We start from the raw sequence: 15,371 nt of genomic DNA, 5'->3' as shown, positions 1-15,371 counted from the left end.
CTGGAGCAAGTAATGGGAGCTTACCCCATTATGCAGTGCTTGAGTTCGAACCTTCCAGGCAACAAGCTCAGCTTTTTAATCACTGAGCCATCATGCCTCCGTAGTGTTGTCATTAAAGCGTTTATTTTTGCTTCCAAACAGAAGGGCAAGAAGGTCCCGACGAAGATAGCAGTGATTCTGAAGCAGAAGACCAAGCCCCTGCCCACGACGCCAAGCTGCCCGAGAGCCAGCCCCAGCAGGCCCCCGCCGGTCACAGACCTCGGTCATCCTCAGCTCGAGCATCAGCTGCATGGTCGGTAGAAACCAGCTCTGAAGACACGAGGCGTTGGTCAGACCACCTGAGCTTGGATGAGAAAGACGGCTTCATTTTTGTGAACTATTCCGATGGGCAAGCCAAGGGACACTCCCATGCGCCCACAAACCACTCAAATGCCAACCAAGGGGAATTGCGGCATTACAGCAAGCTCAAACCAGGTACCAGACACCTTTGTAAAATGTCAGAATTAGATGTGGTGTGGATGCCAGCTTCCTTGATTTTAGCATGTGTGGGGTGGAGACAGGAGTGAAATCTACTTACCTTCGCTACCGGTTCACAATTGTGAGTGCGCGCGCATGCCCAGAGCCTCAAAAACGGACATGACGACACCCAGGCGGGCGGGTGGAACCTGCTACCGAGCGCGCCTGCAAAGGTAAGTAGAACAGCGAAGGGGGTGGTGGGAATCCGCTGTGCCACGCGATTTAGATTAGCTAGGAATCAGGAAATCCTGCTTGCTATCTAATATAAATCGCGTGTCACAGCTGATTTGTCAGAAACACCACTTCGGATCAACCAGTAGCGTTTTTTTACTAGCATTTCACCCCTGGGTGGAGACTTCATCTCCTCTAGCAGCACTGTGCCCTAATGATAGGGGGATAGGAAAGAGTTACAGTGGAGACTGGTGGTTTGTCTTGATTCGGTAGTTGCAGGTTTACGTTTTTGCACGCTTGAGGACTCTTCGGAATGTCTCGGCCGTTGTTTTACAAGAAGAGTGTTTTTTCCAAATGCATTGAAATGTCTATGTTGATCCAGGATAGCTGTCAAAGAAAACAGAACATGTCCTGCAAGCTGAGAGGGGATTATCGGTCTCACAAATGCACAGAGATGTGCATCCCCCTGTTTCCAGTCGCGTGTTAAATTCGTGGATCAGACGTTTCTCGCTCGCCTACTTTCCACGTTTGCTTACCTTATCACCTGCATCTATTTTTAGGCTACAGATGGGAGAGGCAGCTCGTGTTCAGGAGCAAATTAACTATGCACACCGCCTTTGACCGCAAGGACAATGCACACCCTGCAGAAATTACAGCGCTGGCCATTTCCAAGTAAGTAGGTTGCCCTCTCCTTAATCCCTTACACATAATTCTTCCAAATGGCAGCAGAAAGCTTAGTAGGGCATTTAGGCTTCAGATCACCGAAGCAAAATAGGGGGACGACCCTGCTTGCTATCATCTGTGTGAAAATGGCATTAAATCCAGTGGTGGGATTCTACCGGTGTAACAAGCAGTTTGTTGAATGCGCATGCGGTATATTTCAAAACAGCTCTACAACTTGCCTTCTACTCAGTGGTGGGTTTCAAAAAAATTTAGAACCTCTTCTGTAGGTGTGGCCTGCTTTGTGGGGGTGGCCTGCCGGCCATGTGACCGGGTGGGAGTGACTTGCCGGCCATGTGACTGGGTGGGAGTGGCCAACTTGTAAAATGTGGTGAAACTCACTTAGCAACCCTATTGCTTAGCAGGGACGTGCGGTCAGGGGAGGCAGGGGAGGCAGAGCCTCACCTCTCTTCATGAAATAATAGTATATAATATTATATACTATATATATATATATATAATATTATAATATTACATACATCCGTCAGCCGCGCCCGGGAGCTGCGGAGGCAGAAATGTTGTTGGCGCTCCCGGATGACGAAGCCATGAAAGCGACTGGAGAACGACCTCGCTGCCCCTTTCGTTGCTTTCCCATTCAGGCGGCTGCGCTTGAGGAAAGCAGCTCCGCGGGGCCCGGCGGCAAGGCTTGAGCGGGGTGACAGAGCAGCCGCCTGAATGGGAAAGCAACGAAAGGGGCTGCGCTTTCACCGCGCTGAAGCCTTGCTGCCTGAATGGGAAGCCGTCCTCGCTGCCCCTTTCGTTGCTTTCCCATTCAGGCAGCAAGGCTTCAGCGGGGTGAAAACGCAGTTGCCTGAATGGGAAAGCAACGAAAGGGACAGCGAGGACGGCTTCCCATTCAGGCAGCAAGGCTTCAGCGAGGTGAAAACGCAGCTGCCTGAATGGGAAAGCAACGAAAGGGACAGCGAGGACGGCTTCCCATTCAGGCAGCAAGGCTTCAGCGGGGTGAAAACGCAGCTGCCTGAATGGGAAAGCAATGAAAGGGGCAGCGAGGACGGCTTCCCATTCAGGCAGCAAGGCTTCAGCGAGGTGAAAACGCAGCTGCCTGAATGGGAAAGCAATGAAAGGGGCAGTGAGGACGGCTTCCCATTCAGGCAGCAAGGCTTCAGCGGGGTGAAAACGCAGCTGCCTGAATGGGAAAGCAATGAAAGGGGCAGCGAGGACGGCTTCCCATTCAGGCAGCAAGGCTTCAGCGGGTGTGAAAATTCAGCTGCCTGAATGGGAAAGCAACGAAAGGGACAGCGAGGACGGCTTCCCATTCAGGCAGCAAGGCTTCAGCGGGGTGAAATCGCAGCTGCCTGAATGGGAAAGCAACGAAAGGGACAGCGAGGACGGCTTCCCATTCAGGCAGCAAGGCTTCAGCGGGGTGAAAACGCAGCTGCCTGAATGGGAAAGCAATGAAAGGGGCAGCGAGGACGGCTTCCCATTCAGGCAGCAAGGCTTCAGCGGGGTGAAAATGCAGCCCCTTTCGTTGCTTTCCCATTCAGGCGGCTGTTCTGTCACCCCGCTCAAGCCTTGCCGCCGGGCCCCGCGGAGCTGCTTTTCCTGGGCAGCGATTCGTGAAGCCGCTTGACAACCACACAGCCGGCACACCACCTCTCGGGTCGTTAGGAAGCAAACGCAAAGGAACCCACCGCCACGGGCCCACGTTTGTGGGCGCCGGCGGCTGCAAGCCTTGGACAGGCTCTTCTTCTTCCTCCTCCTCTCCCACACCCCTGGGAAGCTCCTGCCCCCATTTTGTGCGTCTCCCTCCCTCACCCCGATTTTTTTCTCGGAGTCGGCGGCTCGGGAGAGGCCCGCCCTGTAGGTGAGTCTCTCGTTTGATGTGGGGCCATTCCCGGGAGCCAACGGGTCTTTTGTTGGCTGCCAAGGCAGGGCTTCGCTGAGGTGACAACGCTGAAGAAGCCATGCAGGAAGAGTTAGGGGGATGCAGAAGGCCCGAGGGAGGCCTCTGGGGATTGGGCTTTGGGTTGGTGGAAGACCTTGAAGGAGTGGGGGGAAGGGACTGGCGCCGGTGGAGGAAGCAAGGCTACGCGGATCAGTGTACTCCGCGGTCCCCTTAATGTTCACTCAGGAAGGTGGGGCTGCCTCAGCCTCCTGCACACGTGGTCCCATTCCCCGCCTTCCTGATGACGTCACCAGCCTCACCAGCCGTAACTCTCACCGCACGTCACTGTTGCTTAGCAACCAAAATGTTGCCTCAGAAACTCTGGCATTTGAAGCACGCAAGTCTTAAAGCTGTCAAGTTACAAGACCCTTGCACCCCTAACCCTTTTGGAAAAAAAAACCCCAGGGGTGTTCAATCTTGACAGCTTTAAGACTCGTGGACTTCAACTCCCAGAATTCCTCCTCTCGCTCTTCATCTTGATGATGTGCGGACGGGCGGGGGGAGGGAGCTGGAACCGGTTCTAAACGGCACTGTAGATTTGTGGAACTTCTTCTATAGAAGAGGTTAGAACTGGCAGGAACCCACCCCTGCTTCTACTGCAGCACCGGTGAGTAAAACAGCTGAGACGTGGCAAGTACTCTGCCGCGCCTGTCAACTGGGCTTCAAACAAAGGAAATATAGGGCATGCTAGGACAGGGGCGGACGGGGGGGGGGGGGGGCGCAACTGATCACCGGAACTACCGGTTCGCGCAAACCTGTCCGAACCGGCTGAATCCCACCTGATTAAATCGATTCATCACAAAGGCTGAGATAGTTAAATTAAGCCATCTTAATTTCCAAAAATACAAAGTTGACCATCTCACTGGGTCCTACTTGCATGCTGACAATATTTGGTGGCATGTAAGAGGCATCCAAAGGAAACGAGGCCTCAAAAATATTTTGCAAAATAGATCAAATGTTCATGAAATAGCCAAAATCCCATTTCACTGAAAAGTGTCCTTTGGGTGCTCTGAAAGAACTTTGAAAGAAATAAAACATGCATATAGCTAGTCCTCATTTACGATCACCACTGGGGCCAGCAGATCTGTGCCTAAGCAAGGCGGTTGTTAAATAAGTCACACCTAACATTACTAACCAATTTCGTTGTACACATGATGTACAGTGATAATAAAGGCTATACTGTACTACCTTTTCTGCAGTTCTTAAGTGAATCACATGGTTGTTAAGCAGATCCGATTCCCACCCCCTCCATTGATTTTGCTTGTCATAAACTGCCTGGGAAGGTGGTAAATGATGATGATGTGACCCTGGGACCATTATAAATAAATGCTGGTTGCCCAGTGCCCCGATTTTGATCTCATGACCAAACAAATGTTCATAAAATTGGGCTTGTTTACTCACTTAACGACCCTATTGCTTAGTGACAGAAGTTCCAATTGCAGTCGTAAGTCAAGGACTGCCTATAATGGAGAGATGATAGAAGATAGACCTGAGTTTCTTTTGACCTGCTGGATTGCACTCTCCTCTTCAGCCACAGGTTTTGACCCGACACTAATGCATATTTTTTTCTTCCAGGGATCACAGCAGGATTCTCGTTGGGGACAGCCGAGGCCGCGTGTTCAGCTGGTCTGTGAGTGACCAACCGGGCCGCTCTGCAGCTGACCACTGGGTGAAAGACGAGGGAGGAGACAGCTGCTCCAGCTGTTCAGTCCGCTTCTCTCTTACCGAAAGACGTCACCATTGTAGGAATTGTGGACAACTCTTCTGTCAGAAGTAAGAGCAGCCACTTTCAAGAGCTCGGCTTCTCTGTAACCAAACGATTCTTAGGCGAGCCTATTCTCCCAAAACCTTGGTAGCAAAGTACCGTATTTTTCAGAGTATAAGAGGCTCCAAAGTATAAGACGCACCTAGCTTTTGGGAGTGGGGAAGGAGGAAACCAGGGGGAAAAAAATCTGCCTCTGACTCCCAGCAATTTGCCTCCTTGCATCAAACAGCAAACAGTACAGACAATATACACTGTTTGTGGTGTATTTCTGTGCATGCGTGCCTGACCCATAGAAATAGCAAAGAATTGGAGAAATGTACATTATGGCAGTATATTAATGCCAGAAAGTTTTCTTAAATGTAATCACACTAACTCCTCCCAATTATTCAAATAGATCTACTCCAAACATGACTAAGTCAGGGTCTAATTAAACAACAGGACACTATTACATTTCAGACTATACTTGTATAGACGCTGTTAAAATTGATGTGGCTTTCTGGAAACTATGCGTTATTCTCTGCTATTTAAAAGAAGATACCATAGCGCTGGGCCTCTTCAGATCAAGTATTTATTTTAAAAAGCTTCTTCATTTTGTTAAGTTGTCTAGAACAATAATAAAGCAGTCTTTAAAAAAATAAGTCTAATAATTTGAACATTCTATAGGCATTTATAATTACTGACTTACCTCCTTGCAGCAAACAGCCTGATTAGCACAAGGGGGGAAAAAATCTGCCTCCCAGCAATTTGCCTCCTTGCAGCAAACAGCAAGTTTCACTTTCTGTCTCAGCAGGGGCCTCCCAATCATCAGCTGTTTCAGGCTGCAGGGATTGCCATGACCTATTGCTGCCTCCGCAAGCCCCATTTTCCCCATTTGCTGCAAGGAGGCAAATTGCTGGGAGGCAGAGGCCAAAGGGCGGGGGCCGGTGGGTGGGTGGGGCTACATTCAGTGTATAAGACACACCCAAATTTTCACCCTCTTATACTCCGAAAAATACGAGAGCTTTGTTGGGTTTAGGAACAAATTAGGCAAAGTGTTCTTTCCACTTAAAAGCATCGATGGCTTTTTTGACTCCACTTATCAATAAAGGAGAATATTTGCAGCTCGGGATTGAATATAAATAGAATAGAATAAATTTAATTTGTTAGCCGCTCCCTCTCCAAAAGGACTCGGGGCGGCGTACAGTAAAAACCCATACATATATACATATACATAGAATACATATACACATACATACAAACACATACACGTACCCGGAGGAGGTAACACTCGTTAAAAACATACAATAGTAATAATAGAATTAAAATTAACAATTAAAATACCCTCAGTTAAAATTACAAATTTAAAAAGATTGTCAGGAGCAATGGGATAAAACTATGGTTGAGCCAGGCCAGCTAATTGAAAAAGGTGGGTCTTGAGCTTTACACGGAAGGAGCGGAGATCGGAGGTAATCCTGATGTCAAGGGGGAGGTCATTCCACAGGGCTGGGCCCATCACAGAGAAGGCTCTGCTCCTAGGTGTCGCCCCCCCGACACTGTTTAGTGGACGGCACCTGGAGAAGTCCCTCTCGGTGCGAGCGGATTGGTCGCAGGGATGTATGGGGCAGGATGCGATCCCACAGGGGTCCTTGATGCTCTCTGAGCTTAGTTGCTCTCTTGTAGATGTTTCATTACACAAACCAGCTAAGATCATCAGTGCTTCGTCTCGATATGTTGCCTAGTTTGGATTATTATTCTGAGAGCTTTATTGATTAGCCTATAGCAGTGTTTCTCAAACTTGGCGACTTTAAGTCCTGCGGACTTCAACTCCCAGAATTCCCCAGCCAGCTATGCTGGCTGGGGGATTCTGGGAGTTGAAGTCCGCAGGACTTAAAGTCGCCAAGTTTGAGAAACACTGGCCTATAGGCCAGTGATGGTGAACCTTTTCAGCACCGAGTGCCCAAACCGAAATGTGGGTGCATGCACAAGTGCTGAAGCACTGGAACTCGAAGACCACTTGGGCGGTGCGTGCATGCGTGCATGCCTGTTTTGGGGGCATTTTTGGCTGTTTTTCAGGCCGTTTTTCAAACAGCCTGCAAAACAGCCCACCATAGGTTCGCCATCACGGTTCTATAGCATTCAAAGGCTAGAGTGCATCTTCCACCTCCACCCTTAGACACAAGTTGTGTAACACAACTGACCCTGCTTTACAGGGGACGAGAGTTTTGCGTTGAACAGGAATCTGATGCTGAAGAAGGAACGGGAAGGAGAAATCAGTCTTAACCCCACATTTCTTTCTCCAGGTGCAGCCGTTTTCAGTCCGAAATCAAGCGGTTGAAAATCTCTTCCCCGGTCCGGGTTTGCCAGAACTGTTATTACAATTTGCAGCACGAGCGAGGGCCGGAGGAAGGATCCTGGAATTAACACCGTCAAAGGAAACAGCGCAAAGCCAGACGGCAATATTGCGGGGCCAGCAATAGCTCACCCGAGCGGATTAATTCCGGGCCTGAGCAGCACATTCAGAGCGGTTGCAGCGGTTGCCATTCCCCGTGACACCTCCCTACGCAAGGACCGCGAGCAAGAGGGATCATTCATTATTTTGTGGGGCACCTTTGCAGAGAGACCCCAGGCGCCAGAAAACATCAGCTGGGATCTGGCGGGAAGGGCGTAATAATTGCCCCCACTGCGTCAAGGTGCCCCGCGAGCCTCTTCCGTCTTCTCCGCCAAGAAGAGACCTCCTTAACCATCTCTCGTCCCCAGCTTGATTTTGTAGTTAGTCCCATTTGATTTGGGTTGCCAGAATCAGGAGGCTTTTTAGAAAAAAAAAATAGTTGTACATTTGCCTTCTTCGCAAAGCAAAACTGTGGATATTGTAAATAGAGAAAATGGCCTTTTTATCAAAAAAACAAACAAACACACAAACTGAACTGCCTGTTACATGGGACTTCAGACCACTAACTATACTTTGCATCTCTTCTTTGGCTCATCTATTTAAACATGATTTTGTTTTGTCTTTTTTAAAGTGAAAAGAAAAAAGCATCGAGAGGCATTATCTGTTCTCCCCCCCCCCCTTACTATTCCAATTGCATGATTCTTTCAGTTACTCACATGATCTTAACTTTATGCCAAGCTATTTTGAAGATGGGAGGAGGGGTGGACCATCTTTTTGTTTTGGGGCATAGGACTTCAAACATTTTATTCTAAACTGTAGGATAACCAAAAAGGGCCCCCCGTTCTGTTGCGTTTTTAATACATCTACTTAGAATCTCTCTTCGTATTTAAATAGGGTCTGTTTTTATACACCTTGCTGCTTGTTCATTCTTTACCATTGTAAGTAATCCGCTAATCCAGATAGGTCTAAGGCAAGTCTTACTTAAAACACTAGTAAATGGCTTGCATGAAAATCAGATTTAATACTTTTTGTTTTCGGGAGTTTTTTTTTCCTCCCCAAAGAAAACCAATGGACCATTGTTTTTTCCTTTTAGGCGGTTTTGTTCTTGGGGTTTTGTTTTTGCCAAATGGACTTGGAAACGTTGTCCTTACAACTTGGAAATGCTTAGAGGGGTCCCAGTGAATTTCAAAATTAAATTCAGACTTGGTCCTTTACTTAGGGCTTGAATCTGATGTTGCACCCGTTTCATCATTCATTTGTTCACTTGGAGGGCATAAATTCAACTATTTTATATATCAGCGTTTATGGTACAATGAAAAATATACAGATCAGATCCAATCAAACATCTCAGTGAAATGAGGCTTTGTAGTGTAGTTTTTTGTTTTATTTCTCCCCCAGTGTACTGATTCTATCCTTCCTTCCTTCCTGGGCGATGAGATTATTGCTACTGCCTTTTATCTATGGTAAAACAGCAGTTTTTTAAAAAATCAAGTAACTCAGAAACAACATGGCACATCACGAAATGTAGCACAACACAAACCTTGTGATTTGTTAACACTTCAGTGGGAGGAGGAAAATGAATTTAAAATAATTTTGAATAGCTCGTCCAGAGCTATTTTCTCTGCCTAAACATCCCTGGTTAGAAATCAATGCAGTGATTAGGCTAAGTAAGTATGTTGAGGATCTTTTTAATTGTCGTGATGGACTGCAAGACGTAATTGGGGTTATAATAAATGTATTTCACCACCCCCACCCCGAAAAAAACCCTTTCACGCGTGAGCACACACGGGTTTATGAAAATTGGTTTTTTCCCACTGGGTGTCTTTGTTACAACCAGCATTGATCTAATGGCTATTCAGTGCTACCAAGTTTGATATCTGCAAAGTTTCTCAATAGTTTTTTTTTTTTAAAGATAGAATCTCCAACTATTGACATTACGCTAGAATAACACAAGACTCTGTAATCATAGGCACAGTGCTGCTTATGTGGTCCTTAAACTCAGCCTAACAGAAAATTTTAAAGTACAAATATAAAAAAGGCAAGCACGTTGAAATTCTCTCAATCTCCTTTATTCCACTGAAAATTCTCCCCCCTTCCCCAAATAGGGGAATAACTAAATTTAACTTGGAAGTTCTTAATCTGAAGGTTATCTTTTTTCAGCTTGAGAATGCTTTTTTTTTTGTTCAAACTCTCAATTAATTCCTCCGAATAAAATTCTAAGCACTGGTTGACAATAACATTCGTAGACACTAATGCTGGCTCATTAGAAGATACGTAGCAGTTTTCTGGTTTTTTATTTTATTTTATTATTATTCTCCTAATTTTGAGTACGTAGATCTATTGTAGCGGTGTTATTCTACACTTTTTACATTTGGTGTTCTCAGAGGGAAGGTGACTTTTCTCCTGCGTGGCGTTGTGGTTAAATGTGTATAACTTGTATTTAAATTTCGGTGTGCCGAACAAATTCGTTACTTGACTGGGGAGGAAACCTTCCAGATTTCTACCCTTATTTATCTACTCCAAGGGGTAACTGCAAAAGTGCATCCTGTTGATGAGAGGGGAAAACGTGGGGTTACTCTGCGCCAAGAAATGGTAAGGCACCCTCCTTTCCTACCTTAAAGTCCCTTTCAAGTCCCACTGGAATACATGGATACTGAGCAATACAATCCTTTGGTGTAGTGAAGTCTTCACAGCTCCCATCAGCTGCTACTATAATTCGGAATGCTTTTTTTCTTTCTTTCTTTCTTTCTTCCACAGTTCCATAAAATGTTTTATTATAAATGTTCTAGCCCAAGATTTTTCAACTCTGCATCTTTAAAATGGGTGGACTTCAGTTCCCAGAATTCCACAGCTGGGGAATTCTGAAAGTTGAAGTCCACGCCCTTTGAAGATGGTGAAGATTGGATTGAGAAAACTCTGGGCTCAACACCGAACATTTTCCCACCAGTTGCAATTTGCTTTGTTTGTGTGTGTGTGTGCGTGTGTGTGTAAAACTGAACATTGGTTGTGCGGCAGCCAAACTTTGCACTGTCAAGCAGTTCGCCTCACCCTGCTTTGTTCTTTTGACGTGGTTCTTCCTGAAAGGTATCCATACACTCTTTGTTTGTAACGTGTGACTATAATGTTCATGCTTAAGAAGAAGGTCAGAGTGGCAGCCCCATCTGTCATCTGCCAGTCCAAGCGCAAGACTTTTTAGAGACATTATTTTGCACTTTCTTAAACGTATAAAAATTAGCAGGAACTTTTTCTTTTTTCTTCTTCTTCTTCTTTTTTTTTTTTGCTTTGTTCCAGACTCCTTTTGTTTTGGTAAAATGAACTGTGTATAATAATAATAATAATAAAAAAAATATTTATGCAGTTAAAACTGTTTTTAGAAAATATTTTTAATTTCAGCAAGTTTGGTTACTTGTTGCATGACTTAACACAACTGACTTTTTGTGTCAGTATAATGTATATTTTTTTTGTCCTGTTATTAATTTGTAAGCCTTGGGGGTAAATGGCCATTTATTTGTACAGCAAACCGGAGTAAATTGAAGATAACCGGCTAGGACTGGAGGGGTGGATTTTTTTGTACTATATTGAAGAATCCATTATCTGTTTTTGGTGGTCATGTAAAAGGCCTGAAGAATTACTATCTAGTGTGCAATCTGTGATATCTGAATGTTTTATTGTATATTTGTCTCCAATGCAAAAAGGTAGAGTAACACAAATACAATACATGATTAAATGCAATAGTTCAGGTATCTTTTTTGTTTTTTTTTCATTTCAAATAAATACTATTTACCACCAAGTTTTTCTGTCCAGATCTCTTTGAAAAATTGTTTAACCAGCTTTGGAAACATCTATTTTTAAACTATCGGATAAGGTGTGGGCATCAAGAATTCTGTTTCCAGCCAAGTCAAACTCAATCCGGCCAAAATCAAAGTAACTCGAGTGTTTACCCAGTGCAAACCAAGAAGCTAATAGAATGCACTGAACTGTTTTGATCGGAGTTGCTGCAGCAATTAAGAGTATAGGCTTGTTTTAATTTTGAACGAAAAGAGAGCTTTCTGGACACTTGCGTTATCCAATAATAGAAATCATGGTATTTAAGATGCCAAAGTTTATACATAGTGCTATAAAGATAAAAGTTCCCCTGCACATGCGTGCTAGTCGTTCCCGACTCTAGGGGGCGGCGCTCATCTCCGTTTCTAAGCCGAAGAACCAGCGCTGTCCAGAGATGTCTCTGTGGTCATGTGGCTGGCATGACTCAATGCTGAAGGCGCACGGAGCGCTGTTACCTCCCCACCAGTGATCCCTATTTTTCTACTTGCATTTTTACGTGTTTTCGAACTGCTAGGTTGGCAGAAGCTGGGACAAGTAACAGGAGCTCACTCCGTTACGAGGCGCTAGGGATTCGAACCGCTGAACTGCAGACCTTGAGCGACAAGCTCAGCATAAAGAACTTCTGGATATCCTTGAATTTACATGGAACTTTTTATCATACACGATACTCCTCTTAACCTGCATCTGTGCTTGATGCCTCTTCCAAATCTGCTGTGTTTCAAAATATATAAATATATATGACATAATTAAAAGAAAACTTATGAAATGGAATCCCAGTAGGACTCCCATTGACTAGAAACTGGGGCTACCCATTATCTAAAACATACTCATCTATGCAGTAAACAAGTTGAAGCCTCCCAGCGTGGCTTAATTGCCCTCAAGAAATAATAGGTGTTTTGTGGGTAGAGGCATCTCTCTCAGAAGCCCTACAGCTTTGTAACCATGGGCAACCCAATTAAGAGGCTAGGAAATGATCCTGTGACTTTTTCGCAATCGTTTTCTGGCACTTTTCCGAAGTTGCTGACCTCGCAAGCAAATTCACAAGACTGTAAAAAAATGACTTGGTTGCCTGGCTAAGTTTTGACACCCAGTTCAACGTGTCATCATAGTACAAGGAATACTTTGCCATTCGCTTTGAAACTCTGTTCAATATCTGCAAGGAGCAATGTCCTTTTTTTTTTCTTTTAGGAAGTTTTGGATCAAGGTGTAAATGTCTTTTTTCACTTTCACAATTTTTTTCCTGCTATGCATTCCAATCAAGTTCTAGAATAAACAGGTCATGTTGCATTATGTCCCCTTCCTAGTAAGAGGTGTTAATTGAAAGGGGGGGGGACCCACTCTAGAAAATCAGGCCTGCAGGACAGCCTGGATTGGCAGAAGGTGGCATTGGATTGGTAGCTAGTGCTTCTGTAACTTTTAGGAGCATGTGGCTTGAATTAGACCATTACTTCAAAATACAGTTTATTTGGGAACATAAGTAACCACAACTGCTAACCAAGTTTATATTGTGTGTTCCTGGCCATTAAATATCAAACTGGATTCAAAAAAATCAATTTTCCATTGGCTTGTTAGGAAACTAATAGAAGCATCAATTAGCTTCATAAGGAACTAAACCAGAACTTGGATTGCAATCTGTAAATACTTTTTACACACAAAGAAAACTCACAATGCTGGGTTGTTGTTTTTTCAGCAGAGCTTTATTATCTCCAGCTCAGTTCTACAAAATAGTCAAAACACATCTCAATGTTCAAACATTTACAGTATGCACAATTTTGCTAAGCAAGTGGAGGTGTTTTACTGAAAAGTGCAAATTAAACAGCAGACATGAGCGAAGAGTTTCCTTTGGATCACACTGTTAGAATAGAGGTTGTTGAAAACTTCTAATTGCATACAACAGAAAGAAAAACCTAAAGCTGAGTTGTATTCTTAAAGAGACATCCAGTACACATTCTAATTCAGCCAATACGATTGGGACATTTATTTTTCCAAGTGCTTTCACTAAACCTATAAAGCAAAACTCTCATTCTTTGTGAACGGCTTATTGGCACTGCTTCTTATATATATGTGTATGTGAGTACATATATAATAAACACCTTTTGAAATCATTTTGCAGCAGTTTATTAGTTTATTCTTACATTGTCACCCAAGTGTTTTATTTAAAAGACATCCTAAACATTTGATGATGCTAGAGCACAACTAACATTATCAAGAAGGCTTTTTCAGTTGAAGGAATAGCAGCATTACATAGTGGTGTCCCTTAGTGCAAACAAAGCTGACTGCTTTAATTCATTTGCATTCAGTTGCTTAAATACAAACAAATTTAAATTAAAATATATATGTATATTAAAAAATTACAAACATAACCCCCAAAATTGCAATGTTATATTAAAACTGAACTTTACATATTTTTATGATTCACCATCAAGATGGAATAAGTAGCATGTTTTCTAAAGAAAACTTTTTAAGTCTTATTTTTTTATAGACATACAATGACTAGCTTGTTCAGTGCAAATATTCCTACTAATCTTTAACCCGATGCCAGCATCTCTTGTTAGGTATGGTCTTTTTTGCCCTGCTTTTCCTTCTTAAACGGCCATGTCCTTTGGGCTCTATCCTACTTGTTGGTAGTATCACTTTAGAAATCTAAGGTTTCGTCTACACAGGAGTCCCATTTAAAATCCTCCTTCCACCCCACACCTCGCTGAACATAAAAGGAGGACATGGAATGCCAAGCCACAGGATTCATTCTGTACAATCCCTACCAAACAGGTATTCTATGCAACCGGAAGAAATGCCACCTAACCAGGCAGGACGAGTAGCTGGATAGCCTCATCCCAAAGGCGTTAAGTAGTCTTAACTTAAGTAAAGTAGATCTTAACTTAAGTAGATCTTGTGATCTACCTCTGGCACTGCCTGACCAAAAGACTAGCAGGACTATAAGGATGGCTCTTCTCTGATCTTACGGCCCTCGCAATTGAGAAGAAGAAAAAATGGATGTAAGTGGCCTGAACAATGGACATATTCAGAGAACCCCAGTTCCATACAGATTTCTCAACATGGCAAATGTGTCTTTGGGTGTTCAAGCAAAGATTCTGAACCCAGCCTCAGGGCCTCTTTGTGCCAGCCTAAAGAATCACAGCTGCTGCAATTACTAGGAGGGCCAAAGACAATGGCTGAAGGGGAAAACTTCAGTGAATCCTGTGTTACAATCAGCTTTTGCTAATAATGGAGCAATACAGGCAGGACAAACACTGCTGCTGCTTCCCTATTTCTAAAGAAATGTTGCAAGGAATCCCCAGGGTTTAAATAGTGGCAATGTTCCTCATTTGCAGCAGGTTCAGTTGATAACATTAGTCTGAATCTATTGGATTTCTGCCTTGTCCGGAGTAATCTTACTATTGCTGAAAATCAAACAGACAGGTTTCATTATTTTGGAAGTCAAAAGATGGACAAAACCGCTTTAAAAAGGTAAAAAGGTAAACAAAGCAAGGGAAAAACAGGGGTTAAGCCAGCTGCCTTAAAATTCCTACAAAAAGAAGAAGAATGCTCACTGCAAAGAAAATTAACATTCAAATTAAATTTGTAGGGAACAATCCTCTAGAAGTTATCTTGCCCAATCCAATTAAATAAACTGAGCTTTTGTGTTGCTCCCTTCATTTGCATAAGCAAAGGAAGTCTGCAAAGACTGCAGCTGTTGATTGCCTTACATCTTATTTAGTCAGTCACATTCATACTCTAGTTTTTGGCTTTCCACTTACTGTTATTTGAACTTAGAAATAAGGTGTGTGGATTATGACATGATAACAGAAATCATGCAGAAGAACCGAAGAGACGAAGGAACTCTTTAAAATGTGACAGTTTATGCAAGGCTCAAGAAAAGTCTGAATAAAATTGAGCACATCTCAAGACAGGGCAGGGGTGGTGCGGGCTTGAAGACTCCAATGTGATTGGCCAAGACCTTCCAGGTTAAGATGATGGATACACAAATCCTCCCATAAAGGTAGAAAACCACACTGAATCGAGGCTCTGTACTTCCTGAAATTGCCAAGAGAGCACTTCTCTTGCACTTACCATAAAATAGGGGTCTCCAACCTTGGCAA

The 15,371-nt window shown here is 44.0% G+C and overlaps 1 protein-coding gene across 4 annotated transcripts in view; it reads left to right on the top strand.

Annotated features, from left to right (window-relative positions):
• WDFY3 (WD repeat and FYVE domain containing 3) overlaps positions 1-11,237 on the top strand; it is a 215,066-nt gene extending 203,829 nt beyond the window's left edge. For all 4 annotated transcript variants that reach the window (XM_081959189.1, XM_081959187.1, XM_081959188.1 and 1 more), the window contains 4 exons: positions 142-474; positions 1,248-1,359; positions 4,889-5,086; positions 7,358-11,237. In XM_081959189.1, the coding sequence (XP_081815315.1) occupies positions 142-474; positions 1,248-1,359; positions 4,889-5,086; positions 7,358-7,478 (764 nt within the window). In that variant the 3' untranslated portion in view covers positions 7,479-11,237. The remainder of the gene's footprint in view (positions 1-141; positions 475-1,247; positions 1,360-4,888; positions 5,087-7,357) is intronic.
• The last annotated feature ends 4,134 nt before the right edge of the window (positions 11,238-15,371 follow it).

This window comes from Natrix helvetica (genome assembly GCF_964273705.1).
Source record: "Natrix helvetica genome assembly, chromosome: 7".
In the NCBI taxonomy this organism is placed as follows: Eukaryota; Metazoa; Chordata; class Lepidosauria; order Squamata; family Natricidae; genus Natrix; species Natrix helvetica.
This window is presented reverse-complemented; position numbering and strand designations above follow the sequence as displayed.